We start from the raw sequence: 26,137 nt of genomic DNA on the forward strand, positions 1-26,137 counted from the left end.
AGATATCTGAGATTATATCCAAAGCCGCAGACATATAGAGCATATGCTGTACTTCTGAGCTGCATTCCTGAAATTCCAGTGAAGCTATTAAGAAGCTTTGATGAAGTTTATTTTTTAACTACACACTCCACATTTTAAATGACATTGACTCCTTGAAATTTTCAAGCATTTTGCACTGATGGTTTGTAAACAATTCTTACTAATTAAAAAAAAATATTTTTAGTTACTTTGAAAACATCTGTGGAGAAATGCCCATTGCTTCTATGATTCTAAGAATATTTTAAGTATAATAGGAAATTTAAAAGCAGAGAGTCTATAGTAAGATAAGCAAAAGGCATGTGCAGATATTATTGCTATTTAGTCGGTGGGTGATTTCTGGGGGTTTTCCCTCGAAACAGAATTTAACTGTGTAGCCAGTACACCTTTTTCTGCCTGTTGCACCCTCCCTACTTCAGTTTAAATGATTCATCTATCTACTCTTGGCAGAAGTTTAAAGACCAACTTTTATTTTTTCTATGAAACCAATATTCTCTGCTGTTCATTGATTCAGAAAAATGTGACTTGTCTATTAAATTTAACAGAGCAAATTTTAATTTAGCATAGACCAACTACCCTTCTTGGAGTTATATAATGATTAATTAATATAAGTAGCCATAATTAAAAATTCAAACAATGTATATAGTATATCTAAAAATTGATATGGAGAATTGACCATTTTATTTAAATGTGATTTTTACTTTTTAAACTAGCCTTATTTAATATTTTTAAGTTATCCCAGAATATATATATATATATACATTTTATCCTCACCCAAGGATATTTTTCTATTTATCTTCAGATAGAGTGGGAGGGAGGGGGAGAGAGAAACATCAACTGGCTGCCTCCCACACGACCCTGACCAGGACCAGGGGCAAACTGGAACTGAGGTACATGCCCTTGACCAGAATCAAACCTACGACTCTTTGGTCTGTGGGCCAGTGCTCTAGTCACTGAGCAAATCTGGCCTAGGGCCCATAATATATTTTTAAAAGGGTAGTCCATAACATTTCAACAGAGAATGCTATACAGTTCATTGGTACAGTATTTATTTGGAACTCAAAGCTTATTTCTCTGTAGAAACCATGGCTTATTTAAAATGGTAGTAATGTTCCCACAAAATCATCACAAAAATATCTTATCCCATTATAACACTAATATAATTTTCTTTGTTCTTATTTACCTCACTAGAATTAAGTAATATAGCCCATAAATTGCCCAGGGCTTTTCAGATGTGGACCATAAATCCATACTAATTCTTTGAACTCCTAATCTTATGCTGTGGTATCAGAAAACAATGTAGCAAAAGAAAGGAAAAGAGTTTATCTCCATTCATTGTGGGTGCCTGATCCTAGGCACTGTTACCTTTCTACCCAGGTCTTTTGTCTTTAAAGACCTATTCAACAATTTCAAAGAGACATATTAAGAGGAAAGCAATCAAACTAATTTACTTTAAAATATACATAACACAACATACAAATAGTTTCATTAAAAACACACATGATTTATTTGTAGGCCATATTAATATAAAAAAATTCAAAACAGATAAAGACAAAGTATTTTTGGCAAGTAGATAACCACTGTTAATTAAGCTATTCCCTTTATTAGAGCTTATTCTTTTCTCAACACTGAAGATACCCAGCAGAAAGGTATTTTTTTTTAAAATCAGAATTAAGATCACCTACTCATAGATTTCATCCCAAACCAGATCAAGGACTCTTATGAATCAGTCTTATTGATGAAGATACCAGAGAGACTGCTAGTGGCTCCACCTAGATTTCTTCAATAAAACACACCATTTCTCTAAACTTCGGTTCTACCTTAAAAAGCTTTTTTATTGTTGTCTTCATTTTTACATAATCCTGCAGTCAGATAGCTTCGTGTTTTAGAGCAAAATGTCAAAAAGAATTTTGTGACATTGCTGATAGGGAATCATAGGGAGGAAAAAGAGGACAAGTTACATACCCGGAAGCTTTCTTACTGCCAGATTTAGGCACAAGGCTCGGGGACTGTGCTGATTCCTGGGTGATGCTGCCACCTCTTTCATTGCCCACCTTTCCCTGCCATCTGAGGACACATTTTGACAAAGTATTGCCCCAAATGAACCCAAACTCACTCTTCTAGACTGGCTGCTTATCCAAGCCAATGAACCTCCAAGCCTTTAATTAGTCACCTGCTGTATACTTTTATACATCATTCCAAGGTTATTGCTTTATCAAGTATATTTATGAAGGGAAATAAAACTAGATTTTAAAATCTTGATAATTAAACTTTTAAGTAAGAGCAGAAGTATACAATATGGCCCTAGAAATGCAAGAGATATTAGTGGTAATCTTTTATCATGGCCTGATTTAAAAATCTTTAGTGTCACCTACAAAAAGTGAGTTGTGGATTTAAATGAAAAAGAAACTAGATAAAATCGTATTTTAAGAGACTTTATATCCTATTTTCTCTCTTTTGTGTTTTCTTGTTCATGTTTGTGAAGGTAGATTTCTTACTTATATTTAAATTCACATAACTAGAATTAAAAAGTAACTAAAATTTTTCCATATGTATATATATAATTTCTTGATTTATCTTTGAGATAAATAAGAAGGGGATGATCAATATATCAAGGGAGGAATATCTGTTGCAAGTATAACTTCTTGCTATTGGTGTGCATTATTATAACCGTAGCAGTAGCCACATTCACAGCACAACTTCTCAAGTCCAGATGATAGTGATAGAGATTTATAGGCAGTTTTATTAATCACTCTTCAGTTTATTTTTAGTGATTATGATTAAATATATACTACAGAGTAGTACTAAAACTATGGTCTCCAGAACCAAACTGTCTAGGTTCAAATCCTACCTCTGTAACTATTTGTATGACCTTGGGCAAGTTAATTAACATCCTTATGCCTAGGTTCCTTATTCTATAGGAATTGCTAATAATAATACCTACCTCATAGGATTGTTTTCAAGATGAAATCTATTTATATATATATGTATAACTCTTAAGCAGAGTTTGAAATATAATAAAGAATAATTAAATATTCGTTGTAATATGGTGATGATGGTGATGATGGTGATGATGATGATGATGATGGGGAAGAACCCACAAAAGAAAAATGGTTAAATTGTTTCCAACAGATAACTCACTCTTATCAAGTCCTTGGGGGTTCAGGTCTATATTTGTTTCCATCAACAACCTATGAGATGTATATAAGTATATCTTTAAAATAATCCTAAATATATGTGGATGAAAAGAGCAGAAAAGTATAAAAATTGATGATAATTTTAAAAGTCTAAAAATGTATTTGGGTTGTCTTATTGTTATCAGTTTAGTCAACTTTTTATCTACCCAAAATTATTATTCTTACCATTTCTACTCCTTAGCAAGCTGGTAGTACTTCAACTTTAATTTAAAGATAGGTAAAATTATATTTACACATAATTTACCTATATCTACACACACACACACACACACACACACACACACACACACACACCCTAAAGCTCAGAACCGAAGGAGAATTTCTTTCCTCCATAGTTTAGCTGATGGAAACAACAATTATCCATTTCCTTTTTGTTTCAGAGCTACAAATATATCTTGCTTTATGTTAAAGATCTATAGTTAAAAACTCAATAGTAAATAATTTTCATGGAATTTTAGAAATTTTATATTTTTATCTGTAATTAATCTTTGAATTTAAAAGGTTCTAACTTCAGGATTTTTTTTCTTCTTTGTGTTAGTTTGCTAGGGCTACCATAACAAAATGCCACAGACTAGGTAGCTTAAATAACAAATTAATTTTCTCACAATTATAGAGGCTAGAAATCCAATATCAAGGTGTTGGCTGATTTGTTTTCTTCTCAGACCTTTCTCCTTGGCTTACAGATGACCACCTTCTGACCGTGTCCTCACATGGTCATCTCTTTGTGTATGTCTATGTCCTGATTTCTTCTTCTAAGGGCACCAGTCCTATTGGACTAGTGCCCACCCACATGACCTGTTTTTACCCTGTCTCCAAATACATTCCCATTCTGCGGTACTAGGAGCTAAGATTACAACATATGAATTTGGGGGTACATAGTTCAGCCATAACATACCTCAACAAAGTAATTAATAGTATTTTAAGTTGTCATTTTCATACATTATAAAAACATATTTGAGTATAACGTGAATACTGATTTTTAGGTAACGTTATATTATTTCAAACTTTTTGATTTCTTAAAAGTTACCTTTCTCTTTTGATTTTTTTCAACTACGTTCTCGCACATCCTAGCATATGAAATATTTTTAGCTTTGTGTTTGCAAGTTTATTTTTAAAATTATTTTTCTTAGTCATAAAACCACATTTAAATTGAAATATGGTTTTCTTATTCATAATTTTATGCTGACATCTAAGCATTGGTCCTTTTTCTTAACTTGTATTTGTGAACTGCTTCCTCCTACTATATAACTGCATTTCAGGCCAGGAAATATAAAAAAGATAATTATTAATTATTAAGAAGTCATTCGAGATGTTGAAGACAACTTATGTGTTATAGAACACAATAAAGTTGTAGAAGAAATTTTAATTTCTTTTTTTTAGTAAGTATAATGTTACTAAAAATTGACAAAGGAAAGAATTTTTAAAAAGTGGCATTCAGACATCTACTGCTAAAAGGATCAATCTATGGACAATAGCTACTGTTGCCAAGAGCAATACTTTCTTCTTGTATATTGCCTAAGAACACACAGAGGAAAGAATTTTTTTTTACCTCCAGCAAGAAAGAAATTTATGCATTCATCATTGCTTTCCTCAAGCCTCCAGAGTTCCTGGCTTGCTAACAACTAGAATACCCTACAGGGGTACAAGGGATGAATCATATTGGTCACCAAGGGGAGTGAGATCTTGCTTTATAGAATCAAGGAGGATATGGGAAATAAAGAAGGAAAAAAATGTGATAAATAGGGCAGACGCATTCTTTCCAACTCAAATTTTATATCATCTAAAAGGATTAAATATAGACATAAAAGTTACATATATAAAAATATTGTAAACAACAGAAATATGAAAACTTATAGACCTTTCGAACTCATGGCATCTATCACCTCCTAAAATACATACATTCTGTCTCATATAGTGATCATACTTCTTATTTCAAGTAGTGTTGAGAATGGGGACTGTATTTTATTCATCTTTATTGGCTCTCCAGTGGCAAGCATTTTGCTTTTGCTATGATAAGCACTCAATGGTTTTTTTGTGTGTATGAATGAGCACGAGCATAGATGTGTAGAATGGCAGGGGTGGCATGTGTTTGGAAAATGTTTTAGAGCAGATGAATATCAATCATATTTTTCCAAGGTAAGAACAAGATAAGAACTTTAGGCGAAAGTTTGGGTAGGTTATTACATGAGAGTCAAAAACAGATTTTCTAATGGACATATGATTATTGCTTTCTGTCTAGTTAATCATAATAAAGAAAATACTGAGAAATAAATGGAAGATTTGGCTTCTAATTTTGATTCTGCTACTTAGGTGATAAGGCTTTGCATAAATTGCCTTTTAGTTCTTCACAGTCTAACTTTTTTCTGTGTACAAATTGAGGGAACCCTGTAATCTATAAAGTGCTATACAAATATATGATATTTTGGTGGCTGTATTGAAAAAATCACTTTGGTTTTAAGCAACCTCATCATTAATTAAGCAAATAATTTACTCTCATAGCCTAATCTTTAAAATTAAGTTTAAACTCGATTTTCTGTTTTGTTTCCTTCATCTAATGTTGTTTCATTCATTGATTCAGTAGTCTCTGATCAGTGTCAGGCTCTCTACTAGATATATCCTCACAAATGATTGAATCTATGCATCTTTAATTAACTTATGTCATAATAATTATGATTTAGAGAATAAATTTATTTATAATGTTTTATCTATTACTTTACATGAAATAATTGATCACTAAGTTTAAATCAATATTTAAGTCAAAACTTTTAGTCAGTTAATGCAATTAATCAGCTAGGACAGTGTGGAGCCATCTACATAATTAATTTCTATCTAATTTGACTAATTATAATTTAATTATAATTTGAACATATCTACAGTTTATGAGCACAAAAATTTGTTGTAATTTTTCTTCAGTTGGAAAGAAAACAGATACTATTTATTAGCAAAATAAATTTACTAATGTTTTTCTAAACCTGGAATTTTTATTATTTTATCAGTTTTAGAGATTGTAAAATAATACTCCAGTCTGTAAATAATATAGCTAATCTTGAAATATATCTCATATGAGAGAAGGACCTTGGGCTGGTGATAACTTCAGGAGGTCAAAATATAGTTTGTATGGAACTCAGGTATGGAAAAGTGTATGGAACTTGGCCTAGCACATAGGAGTGCCCAATCATGGTAGGTTTTTTATTATTATTATTATTTACTATAGCATGTGTGGTAAGGGTAATAAAAAAAAACTGACAGCTGGATTTTATTCTGATGGATGAACCAAAACTTACCAGCTCAACACAACTCCCTGAGTAACTATGATTTTATTGGCACTTTCAGGTCATTTTCATGACTAGGAATACTCACAGCAAGGCTAACAGTTTTCAGGCTCCGGTCATATAAGAACATGTTACTTCTTAAGCCCATTTGTGTTTTCTCCCTGCATCAAAAATAAATAAAGGATTATGTAAATTTGTTAGTTCAGTAGGTTAGAAAACATCTTTTTATTCAAGTTAGTTTTACGATACTGGTTTTTTGTTTTGTTTTTTTAATCATTTTAAAGTTTCACTTGTTTAAAAACTATCCAACTATAGTTATAAGTGGTATTGTAGAGTTATTTTCATGCTGTTTTTATATTCTGCTTATACATATCATTTTAGATAGAATTTTCAAAATTCCAGAAATGGAATAAAATCTTTATTTTAAAGTATATATAAATAGAAAAATAATAGGTGAATACTTTTAAAAGAAATGAGTTAGGTTCTAAAATGCTTGCCTAGTATCCCATTAAAAGTGAAATTATAGTTCACAAAAATGTTTTAAATAAGAAGAAATAGAAAGATGCTTTCACTGACAAGTTGTATAATTTTAGTCAATTCACTTAACTTCTCTAACTCAAGTTTCTCCTCTAAAATGAGGAAGCCAACAAGGATGTCACTTTCACCTTTAAGATTTTGTGATCTTTTAAAAAACATATGGAACGCTACATGAATTTTCGTGTCATCTTTGTGCAGAGGCCCTGCTAGTCTTCTCTGTATTGTTCCAACTTTAGTATATGTGCTGCTGAAGTGAGCACGTGATTTTTTTTTTAATGGCTCAGTGATGAGCAAATAACTGAAAGTATGTTTCAGCACCAAATAACTTTCCTGGGCTGTTATTTTTATTTATTTACTCCCTCCCTCTTTATTGACCTTAGAGAGAGAAGAAAGGAGAGGGAGAGAGAGAGAGAGAGAAACATCGATGAGAGAGAACATTGATTGGCAGCCTCCCACATGCCCCCCACTGGGGATCTGGCCCACAACCTGGGCATGTGCCCTGACCAGGAATTCAACTGGCGACCTTTTGGTGCATGGGTCAATGCTCAGACACTGAGCCACACCGACCAGGCTGTTATTTTTATTTTTTATATAAATTTATCTTTATTGTTGAAAGAATTACAGATGTCCCCTTAAAAAAAAGAAAAAAGAAAAAGGTTGTTATATGAGTCCTCTTTTGTGTATATGAACATACTTTATAATCTCAGAAGACATTTAGTAACTTTCTCTTTCCTGCATCTCAGAACTACATAACTGGGTAACTCTGAAGCTGACCAACTATAATTCTGAATTCCGATCCTGCAATATTAAAAGAAAATAATTGCCAGAGAAATAATCAAATGAATAACAGTAAAACAAAGTGAGTGAATGAGGAAGGAATAAAGGAATGGAGGGAGATTTTAAAAGAAAAAAGAAGAGAGAGAGAATGAAAAGAAAGGAAGGAGGGAGGGAGGAAAGGAGGTATAATTTTCCCAATCTAGAGTTCATAATTGAATTAGGGAGAAACGTACATAAGTAATGCTCATACAAAATAGGCTGTCTTACGTGACATAAAACAAGTAAACCCTGCAAAGAAAGAATAAAAAGAGAAGCATTCATTTTCCTTGGAGAAATCTGTGAATACATTGTAGAATAATACATGAGGTGAAGCACATATCAGACAATGAGGAGATCTTAAGCAAGACCATAGAAGCATATGAGCACAGGCCATGTTTAAGGAACAGTTAGTGTTCTTTTGAATGGAAATATAGAGCAAACTGGGATACATATTAGGAGATAACAATGGAAAAATTGGCTAGGACAAGATTGTTGAGGGCCTTAAATCACTCAATTAAAAATCTAGAATGTTCTTTTTTACACTTATGGGTTTTAAAGAAGTAGTCACCAATATGAACAAATTTGTGCTTTTAGAAGATAACTTTAATGGTATACTTAAGAGGCATTTTAAAAGGAAACTAAAGACAAGGAGTACTATTCAGAGGCTATTGCTCTAGTTGCTCCTTGCCATGTTTTGGCTGTTGGCTCCATCCCAAATGGTCTTAATGCAAACCCAGCTAATGCTGCTGTATCATCTCACACAAAGAAAGAGTAGTGGGCCTCTTCCAGATTTTCAACAGAATGTAATTATTTCTGCCCTACCCTAAATTTGATGGGTCATGATAATTCTCATGCCCTTTCAAGTTTTTCAACATTATGTGGTTACTCAGGCTATTAGCTAGTCCTGATTCTGTTAGATACAAGTACCATGAGTTACTCTCTTGTTTTCTAAGGTATTAATATTTGAAAGGGAGCCCCACTTTATATTCCCAATCTATTGATTTTTATTGTATTTTACCTGCTTCAGATTCCCAGGACCTTGCTCCTACTTCGGAGTACTAGCTTTTGGAGTACTAGATAATTCAATAGCTGAATTATCTCTACCCTATATCCTAATAAAAGTTACAAATATTCTCTAAAAATGATAAAAGTCATATGATGAGCCATATAATATTTAAGATATTTATAAAAGACCAAATATCAGGAATTCTTATGGCTACGGAGTGTTTCTTTATGATATTTTAAAATTTCAGCTGGATTTTACAGGTTTCTAATCTGTAGGCTTGAAGAAGCTTTTGGTCATAATAATGGTGTAAGTATTTTAATGGTGACTTCTCTCTCTTCACAAAAAAACAAAAGGCTCATCAGTTTGGACTGGCAGCAGACAGTTTGTTCTATTCTCTTTTGGCTTGGATGTTAATGAAATGTTATGTATATCAGAATGAGATACTGTTATTAATACATTTAAGGGTCTGGGAAGAAAAACTTTGAAAACACTTCTTGATTGAAGCAGAAATTTCAGGAATAATAAAGGCTGTAAAAATGAATCTAACACCTAAACAATACAAAATAATACTGAAAGTAAACTGTAATTTTAAAAAATTTAATAAATGAAAATTAAAAAATAAATCTAAGACTCACTGAAGCTGTTGAAAAAGAAAAATATTTATGTTATATGGTTACATCTAAATAAATGGCTAAGTGTTAATACATATTAAATTTTAAAATAACAGCTGTCTTAGATGTTCAAAAAAAGAAATGATATAGAAAATATTTAACAGTTGTTTGTAAACTATAATATTATTCAACTTTAATCATTATTAGTGTTATGGTCATGGATTGTTACATTCCATAGTTTAACTTTTCTTAATGCCAAGTATAAACATAATTATAAAAAAATAACCCATGTTAACAGCTTTAAGAATAAAAACCATGAATTTCCAAGTTAGGTTTGGTCTTATCCTACCGTAAATAAATAAGCCAATCTGGTGTCAAAGAACAATGACTTATTTTTAAATAGAATATGGAATCAGGAGCTTATAAAGCTTTCATAGCTTTTTTCAAGTCAAAATACTGTGTTTGAGATTATAGCCAAATGATGAAAATTGAGTATCACAATCTAGAGCTTCTTTAATTTCATCATGAACTATGCCTAATTATCATGGTAAATATTTACTATGTATCAAGAACTATGATCTCTTGCCTCGCCGGTGTGGCCCACTGGTTGAGCATCAATCCATGCACCAAGATTACATAGCCACCAGTAAGGGGGAGAACAGTTGCACATTAATATCTTTCAACTCTATATTCCATGGTCATTATAATTTACTGCCTCTTATTAAAATTAGATGACTATATTATGGTTTTTACCAATATTGCTGGTTAAAGAATATTCCTTTGTATATGAGGGCAGAAAATATTTTTCAGACACAGAACAGAATGAGTGGCATATCAAAATCTGTGCAAAACTATCTGAATAAATATGGAATTTATTTTCACAAATAGCCCTCAGCTGGTACTACTCCCTGTTTTTAGAGCATGGCTTCCTGCTTCCTGTTGTTAAAGTAAGATATTCATCCCCATAGTCACAGAATGACTCCTGCACCCCTAAGCTCATGTTTAAACTCCAGTTCCAAAGAAAAACCAAGAGGGAAAGGCAAATGGCCATACCAGATGAGTCAGCCCATTGTACTCAGAAAAGTAATAGCTCTTTCCGGATGCCTCCCCCTAGATTCCTGCTTGTATCTCAGAGGCCAGACTCAAGTCAAATGATCATTCTAGTTACTTCCTGGAAAACGAAGTTTTGTTTTGTTGTTGTTAGACAGCCAAAATAAATATGGATTCTTTTAGTAAAGAACAAAAGGAGAGAAAGAATATTGGTAGGCATTTAGCAGCGACTGTGATAAACAAGTGTAATAGACTCTAATTACCAGCATGAACTACCAAATAGCTAAGAGTTGAGATCTTTGTTTCTATAAAATGACTGAGCAATATTTCTTGACTGATTAGGATGGGTCATTTGGAGGTGAAATCAAAGATAACTCACAAATTTACTAAGTTTTAGTTTGATATTGAGCCTGTTAAATAATGCAATAATATAAGAGATACAAAAACAGCTAGCTTGGGGTGGAAGCATAAATTTGGTTTTGGCCACATTGAATTTGATGTACCTGCAATATAACATATGGAAGATGTCCTGTTAGAATCTGGAAAAACAGGTCTGCAGCTTAGGAGAAAGTTTAGGGCAAAAGATAAGGATTTATTATTAGTCATTACATGATAGTTAAAATGGATAGATAATGGACTAGATCACTCATGGAGAATATGTATAGTGAAAAGAAAAGAGGGCTAAAGATAGAAAATTTTTGAAAATAAAATTTAAAATCAGATTAGAGAAAGCAAAGCCAGCATAGGAGAATAAGTATAGTCGGGAAGACAGGGGAGAAGCTATGAATGATGTTATCTAAGAAGCCACTATGGAAGTTTTGGAAGAGAGAGGACTTCAACAACATTAAATGTAAAAGCAAAATTAGGAAAAAAAAATAAAAATAAAAAGACATTACTGGCTGGTAAATTAGGATATTATTGGTGTTTTTTGTTTGTTTTTGAGAATAGTTGCAGTAAATAAAGTAAGACTTTTGTCATGGAGTAGCTTAATAATAACAGGCATAGAGTTCCCACTGAGCCAACCCTTTGGGAAAGTCATAGTGACTACTAGCAAGAATTCTTTTTCTACAAATTCTCCAGGAAAAAAAATTAACTTTATAAATTTCCTTCAGCCCGAGAAACAAAAGTATTGGCCTCTAGGCTAATGGCTACCTTTTCTACACTTGTGGGTTGTTACCTTAAGCTATTTTTGCTGTTTCATCTTTCACAAGATTTACTAGATGATTAATTTACAGATCTGATATATTACTGTCTTTTAGTCTTTGTGTCCTAAGGAGTCTGAGTGAGTCCTACAGTGTATGTCTTCCTAAACCCAACAGCTGGTAGTGTTTAGTGACCACTTGATAACTTGAAATCAGCTGTAATGGGAGTATTTGTTCCTCAGAAATCAGCAAACTGTAATCAGAACTGTTCCCTTTGGTACATTTTTCTTTTTAATAATAATTATTTTGTTTATCACATAGCATGACACACAAATAATATATCTCTTAATGCATACATTTTAATAGTAATTCTGATTATGAATTAGGATGAACAATGGAGGAGGTAGAAAGCTAATTATTATGACCATATTATTTTTAATATACTTATGCTATTGATCTTTTTTGTTCCCTTTGTCATTTTGCTGACAGTAAACAAGAAACACTGCCTATTTCTTAAGTAGATTTCAACATATGAAAGAAGCTGACCACTTAGCTGCTGGTTGTTTGCTTCATATTTAGAAATGAGGTCATCTGAGCTCCAAGAACAATCTTCTCTATTGATAAGCTGGCCTGATACAGGGATGGATGGCAGTGTCTGGTGGACACTCACTTTCATCGTGAAATAAAGACTAGTGTATCATTCAGATCTTGCCATTTCATGTGCACTCCAGGCCATGGCAGCCAGCTGTGATTTTTCTATCTTATTTGGGGATGGCTGGGAAGAAGAAAGAAGCCAAATTTATTTGTGGGACTAAATTGCTGTGCTTTTTCATATTGAACTTGACTTCCCTTCTTCTTTCCTTGATATTAGCTGTAATGGAAGTGTTTATTCTTCAGAAATCAGCAAACTGTAAATCAGAACTTGTTCCCCTTGGGTAACTGGTTGTTAAACATATACTAGCACAACACTGCCTATACCCCCACAAAGAAAGAAAGAATTAGGCGACTAAACTCTATTCAACTATCATCATAGTATTTTATACTCTGATTTGATACTATATACTGGAGATAATACTCTAGTATATAGCCCAGGTGAAACAAACATTCCATTCATTTTTATTCATTGAATTCCTACTACATTCATACTAAAATAAATAAGAAAGTCATCCTCAGGGAGCTTATAATCTAGCAGGATGGATGGATAGAAGGTAGATAGATAGATGATAGATAGATAATAGATAGATGTGAGACAGAGACAGATATATGATAAAATTGTAAGACAGGCATCACTAAAGTAGTTTAGGAACACTCAAGACAGTATAATTCTCCTTGAAAGAATTAAGGAAGACTTTTATAGCTGGGATTTCATTTGAACACTGTTGTTCATAAGGCTAAACCTAAATTAGCCTCAATTTTCTGTGGCCTTTCCTGTCTTCTTTCTCCCAAGCAGAGACCTTATCACATAATACTCTCTTTAGGAGTCCCATCGAAACAAAATTGTCTCTGACAAACAGGTTTTTGCACAGTGCAACATTCAAATCAGGCATTGATAAAAGTCTTGGCTAAGACAGAGAAAAAATCATCAGGAAGTAACTCATCAGAGAGAGTGTCTACAGTTGTGGTACTATCAAATGACAACAGCTACTCTCTTTGAATTATGATATGAAATAAAAATAAGATGTCAAAAAAAAAAAAAAGAACATTGTCTTGCTTACATGATTCTTTAATTGACTGCAGTGCCAAGACTCCCTCTGCTCTGTTCTTATATCCTCAGTACCCCCCAACTGGTATCAAATCCCTGCCTGGAATTTCAGCCTCTCCTTTCTCTTCCAAAGATTATGTTCGCCCTATCTCTTCATCATATTTTGATCTATTCAGTGTGTTTTCTCTCTGAATATATGAGTAGTCCTACAGGTCCTTCTTGACGGCATAAAACTTGTTTTTCTTCAAACTTGGGCTTTCTTACTATCCAATATTTTGCAACAATCAATTCTTGGACTGGAGTTTTAGACAAAAAAATTACAGTTTTCTGGTGAGATATATTAAATTAAACACTAGCAATGCTTAAGGGAATTCATAATTCCACCCACATGTTTTGTTTGAGAAGTTCATGTACAAAGCTTAAGCAGCCTGAGATGCTAAGATGCTGTAGAGAAATCACTAGGAAATTACCTAATTAAAAACTTCAAATGAATATACTGGAGAAAATAAAAATTTTATTTTAGAAATTTGAGTATGCTTTTTTCTCAGGAATATTATTCCAAAATGTTAATTAACACTTTTCTTTCAGTAAAACTTTGCAGATATGCTGTTACTTTTCACTAATGTTAGGTAGGTAGGGAGACCATTAACTTTTCCAGTCACTTAGAAACTCTTTAGAGTCTGGAACATGCTGAAGAATAATTTCCAGTACATTTTTCTAGTTCATGATCTGCCTAACAGTAATGTACAAAACATCAAAATGCTGTCGGGAAAAGATTCCTCACACTCTTACATGATTTTAATGACCTCCAATCAGAGCACAATTTTCAATTGGAATCATGTAATCCTATGCAAGAAATCTTGTTTTTTTCCATTAAAGAGAATGATGAACGTACATATCATTCATGGTTCATAGTGCTAGGCAAGCAACTATTTTCTAAATAAATAAACTTACTCACATTTATAACTCATTACTTTGGCATAATAATAATTTACCTGCTCCTATCTCACTGTTAAAGTATATAACTTTTGTTTTTATACTATAGGACAATCAAAAATATATTTAGGAAAAGCAAAAGAAATGAACCATTTTAAAAGTTAACTCCAGTGTTAAGTCATTTATTACTTTGATTTCTGGACTTTTTGTGAATTGTATATATGAAGATATTATATTCAAAATATTTTTAAAATAAGTTCTGAAGTTTTATTTATAAAAATATTTTTCTTATTATTTCTCTCTTTTGATTTCTCATTCTGTTGATCATGTGTCTATTTACAATGTAAACGTGAGCTATATTCCAAAGGTAAATATGCTTAGTTGCTGAGAAGTACTCAGAGAAATGTACTTAGAGCAGGCCTTGAGTAAATACCAGAATCATCGTCAAACTAGAGATTTTGGCTAGTTTGTATTTTTCCTTTATATAAATTTTTCTACTCAGTGTCTTTTTATTCACTGACCTGCTTTTTAGGCACTGCTATGTGCTAAGCACATTACTGGGTATTTTAAGTCTTATTTCTCTTACTCCTCACAATAATCCTTAAAATGGGATTTATCCTTATCTTGATGGTTTGAAAACTAAACCTGAGTTTAAATTAAATCTCTGTCTCTTAGGTGCTAAGAGAACCTACAAAGATAAGGAAGATATCCTGAACTTTAGGAGCTTTTATTCTTATAGAGAGGTAGAAAATTAAACATTAACACAGATACATACACGCACACACCTATAACAAGAGATATTGTTTGATGAATATAAAAGACATAAAACTATAATGCACGGAATCATATCTTTTCTTAAATTTTGCATATCCAAAATTTTAGCTCAGCAAACTAGATTATCTGAGAGGTCTTAGCCAAAGACATGTGCAATGTACACCATGGGTGTTTAAAAAAAAACAACAAACAAAAAAAGTAAATTCTTAAGCCTTAGGCTAACCTGTATGCACTTATGAATCATAGCCACAGGATCAAAAGTTACAACTACCTAAAAAGACAAAGGCCAGAGTAGCAAAGTTGGATCCTAACTACAGAAATTCTAAAGTCAAGTCAGCAGTTAGGATTCAGAACAAATCGAACAAGAATCAGTTGGGAGACATGAGATGCACAGGTACCAGGTGGCTTTGGATATCAGGATAAAGTAGCAGAGAGAAAAATGTGAAACAGAACATCTGTTCCATTAAGAATTGTAATATATTTCCTGTGAGATAGAGCTCGTCCTCATCCTGTTGTTGGGAATAAGTAATTCCCTATAAGGTGATGGGATATGGATGAATTTGACCAGATGGGGAAGGTGAGGCCTGAGGACATACTGGGAGTTAGTCAGAAAGTTTGGTTTAATATTTAAATTTTGCTTTTTAAAAATATCTTCTGAAACAAAGCTACTGGATATATGTAGAAAGTTTTATTTTTATTGTAGTTTAGAGCAGTCTTAAAGAAATATTATTTATTTGTTGTCCCCAATACCTCTTTTGTTAAAGACATTCCTAGAATTTATCTAAAGCCAGTATTTAGCTACTATCTAATCATCAGCATCATCATCATCATCATCATCATTGGTATTTATGAAATACTTGTTATGTGTCAGATATTTTTCTAAATGTTTTGCATACATCTTATTTAATCCTTGCAGCAAGCCTAGGAGAGGGGTATGCTTGTTATTCTTTTTGTAACATATAAAAAATTGGAACCATAGAAACTATTATCCCAGGATCACACACCTAATGATTTATTATCCCAGGATCACACACCTAATGATTTATGTAGCCAGAATTCAGACCACTGATTCAGTCTTAGTCCAGAGCATATGCTCATAATGATTATAATACTACTCTTACCACCTCCAAAGTTAAAATTTAGGATTTTTCATTTGAATTTAGATGATATAATAATCCTATGAACAAAAGCAAAGGAAAAATATAATACCAAACTGCTATAAAGAAAAAAAGTGTAATACCTAAACTGTTTATCTATCCAATGTTAAATTATTTTAAAAGATATAATCAGACTGCTTCTCTTTTTTATTATAAATAACAAGAATGAGAATGATAAAGTCCCCCAAATACAGTACAGTATTTATTGAACAGTTTAATAATTTTGAAATTTTTCTTAAACATTTATTTTGCTTATAAATGAAATATCCAAAACCATATAAATAAAATGAAATATTTCCACTTATGTCTCAACTTGAGATCAAATTTACTGTTAATACACTTGGTGAAACAAATACATACACAGTGTGTGTGTGTGTGTGTGTGTGTGTTGTGAGTGTGTAATTTTTTTCAATATTTTAAACTCTTTTAGTTTGAAAAAGGAATATCATAGACTAAATGTTCTCCAAATAAATCCACTGTAAATGAGTAATCTTACTTTTATAAATAATATATAAAGGTACCATTTACATAAATATTTCCTCGAAAATAAGAAACAGCTATTGTTTTGAAAAATTTTATTACAGTATATTCTTTTTGTTAATTGAGAATTTATTCAACAAAGTGGAAAGTTAATGTGGACTAAGGCCAATTTTTTACTTAATTTGGATTTATATTTCTAAATTAAGAATTTGATTATTAAAATCTTATGAAGCCTTAGAAATAATTCCTTTATTTTACATTTGATGTACAGTATCTATTGTTAATTCAAAAATATACAACTGGATACTGGAAGAGCCTCGAGAAGAATACAAAACAGGTCATTTGAATCTGATCTAATGTTTATACTCTTCCCTAGTAAAATTCGTTATATCTTAGCCATAATGTTTATAACTAGCATTTGCAGTCAATTGTCATTCATACAGACCTGTTTATTGGGTGATGATTGTTCAAGTCACAGTAAATGATTTCTATAAGATAATAATGTTCTAAGGCTTTGTGAACACAATCATTAGAAAAATCTCTTGCAAAATTGACATATATGGATATTTCAGTATTAGGCTCGAAGTGCTCATAATTAAAGAAATGTCTGTTAACAGATATTCTTTTACCCAGTAATAACCATCAGGACAGTAATGATACTGGCTGAATTTTTTAACATTATTTCAGATACCAGACATGTATTACATTTGAACCTTGAACAACACTGGTTTGACTGGGCAGGCCCACTTATATGCAATTTTTTTTCAATAAATACAATAAATGCATTTTTTCTTTCTTATTATTTTTTAAATAACATTTTATTTTCTCTTTATTGTAAGAATACAGTACATCATACAATTAACATACAAAATATGTGTTGATTGTTTACATAATTGAAAGGCTTCCAATAAACAGTAGGCTAATAGTAGTAAAGCTTTGAAGGAGTCAAAAGTTACATGATGATTTTCAATTGCTCGAGGGTGTCAACTCTCCTAACCTCTGTGTTGTTCAAAGGTCGATTGTGTTTCTAATTTTCAAAACAATACTGAAAAGGAGATAGTATTATCCTTATTATTTATAAACAGGTTTTAAAGGTTAAATAATTTGCTCAGTTTTAACCAGCTAGTAAGAGGTTTTCTTACTCCAGGTTTTCCAGACCTAAAGTCTATTATTTTTTTACATCCCAATGTCATTAACATAAAGCATTTATGATGGTTTTTGATTTACCAGAATATTTGAACACCCAGAACACCCTGCACCCTGGCTGTGCCAGATAACTGATTATTTCATTCCAGGAAACTAACTATTATAAATAATAATGACTTTTTCTAGTATTTCTAGGATTCATCAAAATTCCAGTAATCATTCAAAAATTAAACTTTCTCTTTTCTCTTGGCTTTTCTAGAAAAAGTTAGTGTTTTAATAATTAGATTTTGTATTATCTCTAGGTTTTCAATGAAGCATAATGGATTAAAGAGAAAATTGATGGCTACTAAAATTGGTTTTTATAAATTACAATGGCAACTTTATTAAACCATTTTTTTTCAAATTTTAATCAGAAATAAAAATATTCTACTTCCTAATATTAAGCCAATGTTTATTTCCCAGATTTTACCTAAAAGTTCTTCCCTGAGGCCATTGCTGTTGTGAAATTATTTGAATGGCCTTCATTGGGGTGTGGTGAAAATGCTCTAATTGCCCTTGCTAAAAAACAAAGGTTTCACATAAATTGAATTTTTCTTTTAGGATAATTGCCATTCACTTTTGTTTTATGTGCAACTGAGTGGGGGTTTTGCAGTATCCCCTGTGGACAATAAAGTGCTGAAATAGGAGAAGCTAATAATTGCTTTGTGTGGTAATACTGACAACTTCTGCGTATTTGTCAATCTGTGTTAACAGTATCGATCAGGATGGGATCCTCATAGAGGGGCAGATAATATTTCCACTAAATCTTCGGACAGTGATGTAAGTGATGTATCTGCGGTTTCAAGGACTAGTAGTGCTTCTCGTTTCAGCAGCACAAGCTACATGTCTGTCCAATCAGAACGGCCCAGAGGAAACAAGAAAATCAGGTGAGTAAGGGACTTTTGCAGGAAACTCTTCTAAATTTATATTAGAAGGTCTTTATTTTTCATTTGATGAATGTAAAATTCTTTGTTTCTAGAGGTGAATGAATGATTATGTCATTTGGCAATAAGAACTTCTGTACGTATTTATTATGTTTTGGTTTACCTTTCAAACTTCTTGCACAGATGAGTTTTATAGAACTTAAAAAAAATCCTTACTAGATTACTTGAAATAATATCGTTAGTTATTTTTTTAACATTTTCTATTATAAAAAGTAGTTGTTATATATTTATTGAGGCTAAAGTGATGGTTCTGTGAAGGCTTGAATTTTTAATGTTCTAAGGAATGTGGAAAACAATATTTGGGGTTTTCCCTAGCTGAATGTGTTTCAGTGACTCAGGAAACAGAAGAATATTACTTTTTTAGTAGGATGCTCCTTATCTTCCTGAAACTTTTATAAATGCATAGAAGTCGTCAGCTTCTCAAAACTTATGAATGCAATACATATGTTTGTATAATTTGCATTTATCACCTGACCTATAGAGTTTATGGGCACCTGAGCTAAATTATTATTTTTACTTCTTTGTATCACAAAAAAATCTAAAATGAAGAGACCATTACTTTTTTCCCATGCAATTCTATAACAGGAAAATATGATTTAAAGAACAATTATGATGAAGTGTTGCTTACACAAGTGCTTCTCTGGTCTACTGGAAAAAAGTTTCAACATTTAAAAATGTAATTTTTATATATGGTTAGTTGTTTTCATTTCCTTTCTGTTTAATTTTGTATGCATTTTTTCTTACTTTTTTTTCTTTTTTGTGTTTACTTGCATGCCTTCCTTCGATTTGTGTTGCGTTCAAAGGCCAAAGGGAGTAGAAGAGGGAGGGACAGAAGGGAATAAGCATGAAGAGATAGTTCATGAGGTAAAGGAAGAGAGAATAAATGAGAATGAGAAAGGGAAAGAGATTATAAAAACGTCAAATAATGAGAAAAACAGAGAATCAGGAGTCGAGGAAAAAACACAAGATAAACCTGAGCAAGGGAAAGAGAAAGAACAGTGGAATAAAGAGGATTTGCAGAGACGATTCTCACAAGAGGATGACAGGTAAAATATGCTCATTTTTGTAGACATTTCCCGTTAGTAATGTAGTCCTTTTTCCTACCTATGAAAACAATTTTGCTGGTTTATTTTCTTGCTGGTTACCTGTTGGTTTATTGTCTTATGTTTTTCTGTTTGTGTTCTAATACAACTAATTAATGTGTTGGCAAATTATTATCAAATAGTTTGATTTATTTAACAGTCTTTAATATGTATCCACTAGTTCTGAGAGTCTGGTTGCTTTTCAAGTTATTTAGGATGAGCTGAATCAAATTTAAATTTCCTTTTAGTTTTTTTTTTTTCCCCCATTTTAGCATGAATTGCTGTGTATCTTCCCCATTTGTGGAGTCAAAACCTTTGAAATGAAGTTCAGAAAGGGCTGAAAAAATTTAGGCTACTATATAAGAAGTATTACATACAGGAAATGGATTTTTTAATAAGTAGCAAAATAACTAGCAACAAGTAAGCTTTATTCAGTCTCTGGCTCTCTTGCCTCTTAGTTTTCTGGTGGGTTCTGGTGCAGTTTTGAGTCCCGAGGAAGACTGCAGAGTAGAACAGCTGAAAAGAAAGGGTCGATGCTCCAGGCAGACATATTGGGTTAGGGCCCTCTCAAAATTCATTCAGCTAAGAAAACGCCATTTGAACAGGGGATAATGACAGGGAAAAAAACACAATTATGCTTTCACTTTCATAACACAAGGCACTAAGTGCGAAGCTGTCTTTACAGTGCTATACTGAATGTCAGATCAGGTTGAGTACGCAGAAAGACTTCAACCTTCTGCCTGAGGATGAGGTTTCTCTAATTACATTTATCTGAGACTGAGGATTGCAAATCATGTACATTTTGAAGGAACTGGGGTTTCTAGTCTTCAATCTAGAATTTGGTTTTGTGTTAGTACAAAGTCTGTTTGATAAGCACACCCTATTATAAGCCAGATTTTGCAATTAATATATCTAAACCCAATCTTAGCATGTGCTTTACTCATAATTAATGAGAAAGATAATCGGGACAGCTTTTTATCCCTTGGGTATACAATTTAGTTGTTTAGTCTGTGATACTTTACATTTTGTCTCAGCTTGGTATATATGACTATTCCTGCTTTATGAAAGTTTCTGTGTAATTGACATCACACCTAATAATGAATATTAAGTTATACATAGTTTATGATTTGAGTCTAAACTATTAATTTCAGGTTTTTTATCTAATTTTTGATAATTACATTAGTTTATTTATAAAGATCATTTTTTCTGATTTGTTGAGCATAGGATCATTTTGTCACTCATTCACAGAGAAAAGCTTTCCAATTTGTTTTTGGAAAGAGAATTTTCTTTCAAAAACAAAGCAAAACGTGAGTCTTCAGTGTTTTTTGTTTTTGTTTTTATAAATGAAAACACGAGTCCCATTGATGTTTTTCTAGAGCCAGAGTTTATTCTGGCATACCTTGCTTGGACAGAAGTTTAGGGAAGATTAAAACCTTAAGTTCCCAATTTTTAATATTACTTTCTTTCATCATGTTCTTCGGGAAGGAAGCACATTATTTTAAAGAAAAAAAGGGAAAGATGGTATATTCCTAGCAATCCGAGTCATCAAGGCATTATATTCAGCTTAAGTAACTATAGAATATTTCTGCAACAGTAAACTGAAGAATGCCAGGCTGATCTCTCCAGAGAACATATATTCCATAAGATGGCAAGAGTGTCAACTGCAATTTTTGTAAGAAAATGGTGGTGTTACTAATTAGTTTTTGTAACATGGGATCTTAAATTTGCTTTCATTTCTTAGAATAAAACTAATAAGATTTATTCTGAGAGAAAATATGTCAGAGTACTCCCAATGTCACTTTGCTTTGATAGTTGATAGAAACAATCGTATGTTGTTTAAATACTAAAAACAACTTTTGTGCTTATGCAACATTATTGGAAATAATTATGTTCTATAATACACCATTGACACTTTATGCTTTTTACTTCTAATCCAAGTTTTTATAAAGAAAAAAATTTTCTGACTTCAGAGTTTAAGTATTTATAGTACTGTTACTAATTAAAGTTAATATAGTGACTACAATGAACAAAATTGATTATAGTTGCTGTTTTCATTATAGTGGTCAGATGTCATTTTGTCATACACAATTATGTTTTTTGTATTATATTAAGTCAAATTAACATACGTCTTCTGAATGTACAAGTAGAAAATGAATAGCAAAAGATAGATTCAGGAAAATTCATTAAATACTTGAGTATAACATTTTTTTCTAAGTTGATAATAATATATTTATATTTAGCTATTTATATTTATATGCTTGTATATAGGACTAGTAAAATGCCTCTCTCATTAATGATGATATGGTGAACTCTAGAAAATCTGAAATTATATTTGCAATTTGAATTATTTTTCTCACTCTGTGTATGTCTGTATTTTAAATTTTATATCTATTTACATTGGCTGATTATATACCAAATAACAAAGCTGGCCCAGAAAAAAAAGGTGTTAAGACAAGAAAAATCATTCATTTAACCAATATTTATTTAGAAAACTTTTCATGCTTGTACTTAAAATTAGAAATGGAAATGAAATATTTTCATACTTTTAAGCCTGACAGTGAAGCAGTTTCTTAGCCTTGGTGGATGTTTAAGGGTAGCGCCATATCCCAAAAATGTCATCAAGATACCTAAACAAATTCACAAGGATATTGACAAAAGAATGTGGCAATGAAAGGGAGGATCTTAAATCTGCCATGGAAGATAGAAAAAAAAATACTGAAAAGTATAGCATTGTCAAAACTAGCAATGTTGGTAGCTTTGTCATCAAACTAGACTCTCATTCATTCTTCCAGGCTCTGTTCTGGAGACATAAGACAAAAGAAAAAAAATTCAAGAGACTCGTTCTCTATAAATTTTTAGTTCTAAGGCATTTCTGTAAATGTTATGGAATTACAACTTATCTTTAGGAAGAGATTGTCCTTGAGATAGGGAAATTTTTTAATAGCATCAGTTCAAATTTTCAAGAATAGCTATTTTTAAGAGACTTAAACCATTTAAATTATCTAGCAAAAAGTTTTTATCTTTAGAAGAGCAAAATAATTGTTTATAAAATATTTATTGCTGTTAACATAATAAGTTTAGAAAATACATGTTCATTGACTATGTAATAGAACTTGATATGTATGCCTATGTTATACCATTAAAGGGAAGCAGTGTGTCTCATGAAAGTAATTGTGGATTAGGAATCTAAGATATCTGAATTCTCATCTTAACTCTGTCTCATCTTAACTCTGTACCTACCCACTCTATCTGCCTAGGCTTTTTTTGCTTGTCAAATAGAGGACTTGATGATTCATACGCTCTTCCATAGTTTAGATGGATGTAGAACACAGAAAACAGGAAAGCCAGCATCTTCTGTTATACTGATGATTATTATCATGGACTCAAGAGATATTTGGTTCTGTGACAAACCAGATTAGTAGAACAAATCATTCAACATAAGTTTCTATTATTTGGCAGATGTTTTTAAGTTTTAAGCAGCCAATATTTAATACTTTGTTGATCAAGTTGAGTGTTTTTTGGTTTTCTGGAAGTACTGTTCAGTGCTAGCTCATCCCAGAGGGCACACTGATAGACTCTGCTCTTCTGCCGGTGCATTACTGATGGCTTGTGTTTTCTTTGTTGTGGTGGTTTTTTTCTTTTGCATTGAGGCTGTCTTCTAGTTAATACTACTGAAAATCTTAGCAAATAACTTCTCCTCTGTTTTATGACTGTATAGAAAATGGGAACTTTTAAACAATACTTGAACATCACTCTTAGATTTGTGATTCTGCAAGTTTTGGATGGAGCCCAGAAATTTACATTTTTAAAACAAAAATCCCAGGGGATTTTGGTGCAGGTAGTTAATGATGCTATCCAATCTCATTTTGGGGTTGTTTGTATTTCCTAATGCATTTTAAGGTCAACCTGTCAATTTTTAGGGAAAAAAAAGATTAAAAGGGATTTTGATAGGGGTTGTTTTTAATTAATTAGCTCAATTTAGGGATTACTGCCACCTTAACAACATTGTCTTCCAATCTATGAACACGAGATACTTCATTTATTTATGTTTTCCTGTACTTTCTTTCAACAATGTTTTATAGTTTTCAGGGTACACATCTTGCACTTCTTTTATTAAATTTATTCCAACTATTTTATTTTTGATGCTATTATAAATGGAATTGTTTTATTAAATTTATTTTTGGATTATTCATTTTTAGTGTATAGAAATGCAATTGATTTTTGTATATTGATCTTATATCCTACAATCTTGAGGTATTCATTTATTAGCACTAAAAGCTTTTTGTTAATTCTTTAGGATATTCTTTATAGGATACATTTCATCTGTGGATAAAGATAGTTTTAATTTTTCTTTTCAAGCTGAATACTTTTATTTCTTTTCTCTTTTGCCTAATTGACCTGGCTAAAACTTCCATTACAGTGTTAAATAGAAATAGCTTATGGGAAATTCTTAAAAGAAACAGCCACAAAGAATTACTTTGTATTAGCTATAAAAGCACTTTAGAGGATGTCTCCTGTGCCATTCATTCATTTTAAAATAGTCTATGTAAAACTTTTGTTTTAAAATTACATGAGTATCTGTCTTAAAGAATATATTTGTTTCACTGAAAACAAAACAATGTAGCCCATTGTATTTTCTCTTTTATCTAGTCTATCGGAAATTAAGTTCATATCCCAAAACATAATAATTTAATTCAATTTTTAGACTACATTGTATTAAAATTATTATATATAATAATTGACATTTTCTATTTTGCCTCCTTAGGCTTTGTTTTTCTACTTCTATTTTATTACAATTATGAATTACAATAGAACCTTGGTTCTTGAACTTAATTTATTCTGGAAGGCTGTTAGAGAAGTGATTTATTCAAAAACTGAATCATTGTTTCCTATTAGAAATAATGTAAGTTGAATCAATTTGTTCCAGACCCCCAAATGACTTTCTGTTTTAACCTTTGTTATATACAGTATAGGTCTAATGTACTGTTTAATCTATAAACAAACACTTCTTTTTTTAATTTATCAAACCATTCCTGCTAGTCTTAAATCACTTTCAACACTCATTCCAGGAGTGTCTTTCAGGAGGTCAGTATAAAGCATCTTCGCTTTTTCACATATCACTACATCCGAAATGCTGTCACTGGCTAACTGCTTTTTGTGTATCCAAATCAACAACAGTTTTTCTACCTTTTCAGTTGCCTGTGATCATTATTTCTTTTGCATTTTTAGCAACAGCAGCACTCTTGATGGCCTATTTATGTTTTAAAATTGTATTAATTGTCCATTTCACCAGCAACAAAAGCAAAATATATACATATATATATTTTATATACACAAAATACATATATATACACAAAAACATTCACAGCACAGTATCCTGAGACATTAACAGCATGAGGTTTAGCAGTAAACCAACTTGCACTCTCCTCTGTTTGTGGTCTGAGAGACGCTTTTTGTCATGCTGATATATCAACATGAAAGGTGTGTAAGGTTGAGAACCAATGTTTTGTTCAACAACTGAGACATTTTTTTCATGAACAACTTGACTGAGAACTGAATTGTTCAAGATAGGATACATTTGAGAACCGAGGTTTGACTGTATATAACTTTTTGTTAAAACTGCCTCCAGGCCTGGCCGGTTTGGCTCAGCAGTTGGAGCATCGGCCTGCAGACCAGAGAGTCCCAGGTTCGGTTCCCACTATGGGCATGTACCAAAACACAAAACAAAAAACTGCCTCCAAAGAAATATGCTGCCAAATTGGTAACATTTTTCATATTCTTTTTTGTGTAAATTTCACCCCATTACCATTCTCTTCTTGAAATGTTTTTTTCCCTGGGCTTTTGTTATTGTATACTCCCTTAGTTCTCTGTGTATCTCACCTCTATCTCCTCTGTGAGCTTTCTTTGTGCTCCTTTTGTACTGATATCTTCCAGGATCCCACCTAGGCCCCCTTCATTCCACACTTTGTCTTGATGGTGCATTCTGTTCTGTGTCTTCAAGTAGCATCTATATGTTGATGACTTCCAAATCTATATTTGCAGCCTAGATCTCTTTTCCAATCATCTGCCAGATCTATCCAGCCCTGTTCTGGCCATCTACTTATCTGTCCTGGGATAAATATCAAACTAACCCTTCAAACTCAACTCATCATACCTTTTAACAAACAAAAAACCAGAATTAATAATGGGCTCTTTCTTTGGTACTCTCTT

The 26,137-nt window shown here is 32.0% G+C and overlaps 1 protein-coding gene and 1 non-coding gene across 15 annotated transcripts in view; one reads left to right on the forward strand and one right to left on the reverse strand.

Annotated features, from left to right (window-relative positions):
- RIMS2 (regulating synaptic membrane exocytosis 2) overlaps window positions 1-26,137 on the forward strand; it is a 513,935-nt gene that overhangs the window by 371,341 nt on the left and 116,457 nt on the right. For 7 of the 14 annotated variants that reach the window (XM_036264293.1, XM_036264291.1, XM_036264292.1 and 4 more), the window contains 2 exons: window positions 18,616-18,788; window positions 19,649-19,891. In XM_036264293.1, the coding sequence (XP_036120186.1) occupies window positions 18,616-18,788; window positions 19,649-19,891 (416 nt within the window). The remainder of the gene's footprint in view (window positions 1-18,615; window positions 18,789-19,648; window positions 19,892-26,137) is intronic. The other 7 variants (XM_036264303.1, XM_036264304.1, XM_036264305.1 and 4 more) reach the window with 1 other exon arrangement.
- On the reverse strand, window positions 7,196-7,302 carry LOC118631960. Its single transcript, XR_004959944.1, has one exon. It is a non-coding gene; the product is annotated as a U6 spliceosomal RNA (small nuclear RNA).

This window comes from Molossus molossus, unplaced genomic scaffold (genome assembly GCF_014108415.1).
Source record: "Molossus molossus isolate mMolMol1 unplaced genomic scaffold, mMolMol1.p scaffold_m16_p_16, whole genome shotgun sequence".
Taxonomy (NCBI): Eukaryota; Metazoa; Chordata; class Mammalia; order Chiroptera; family Molossidae; genus Molossus; species Molossus molossus.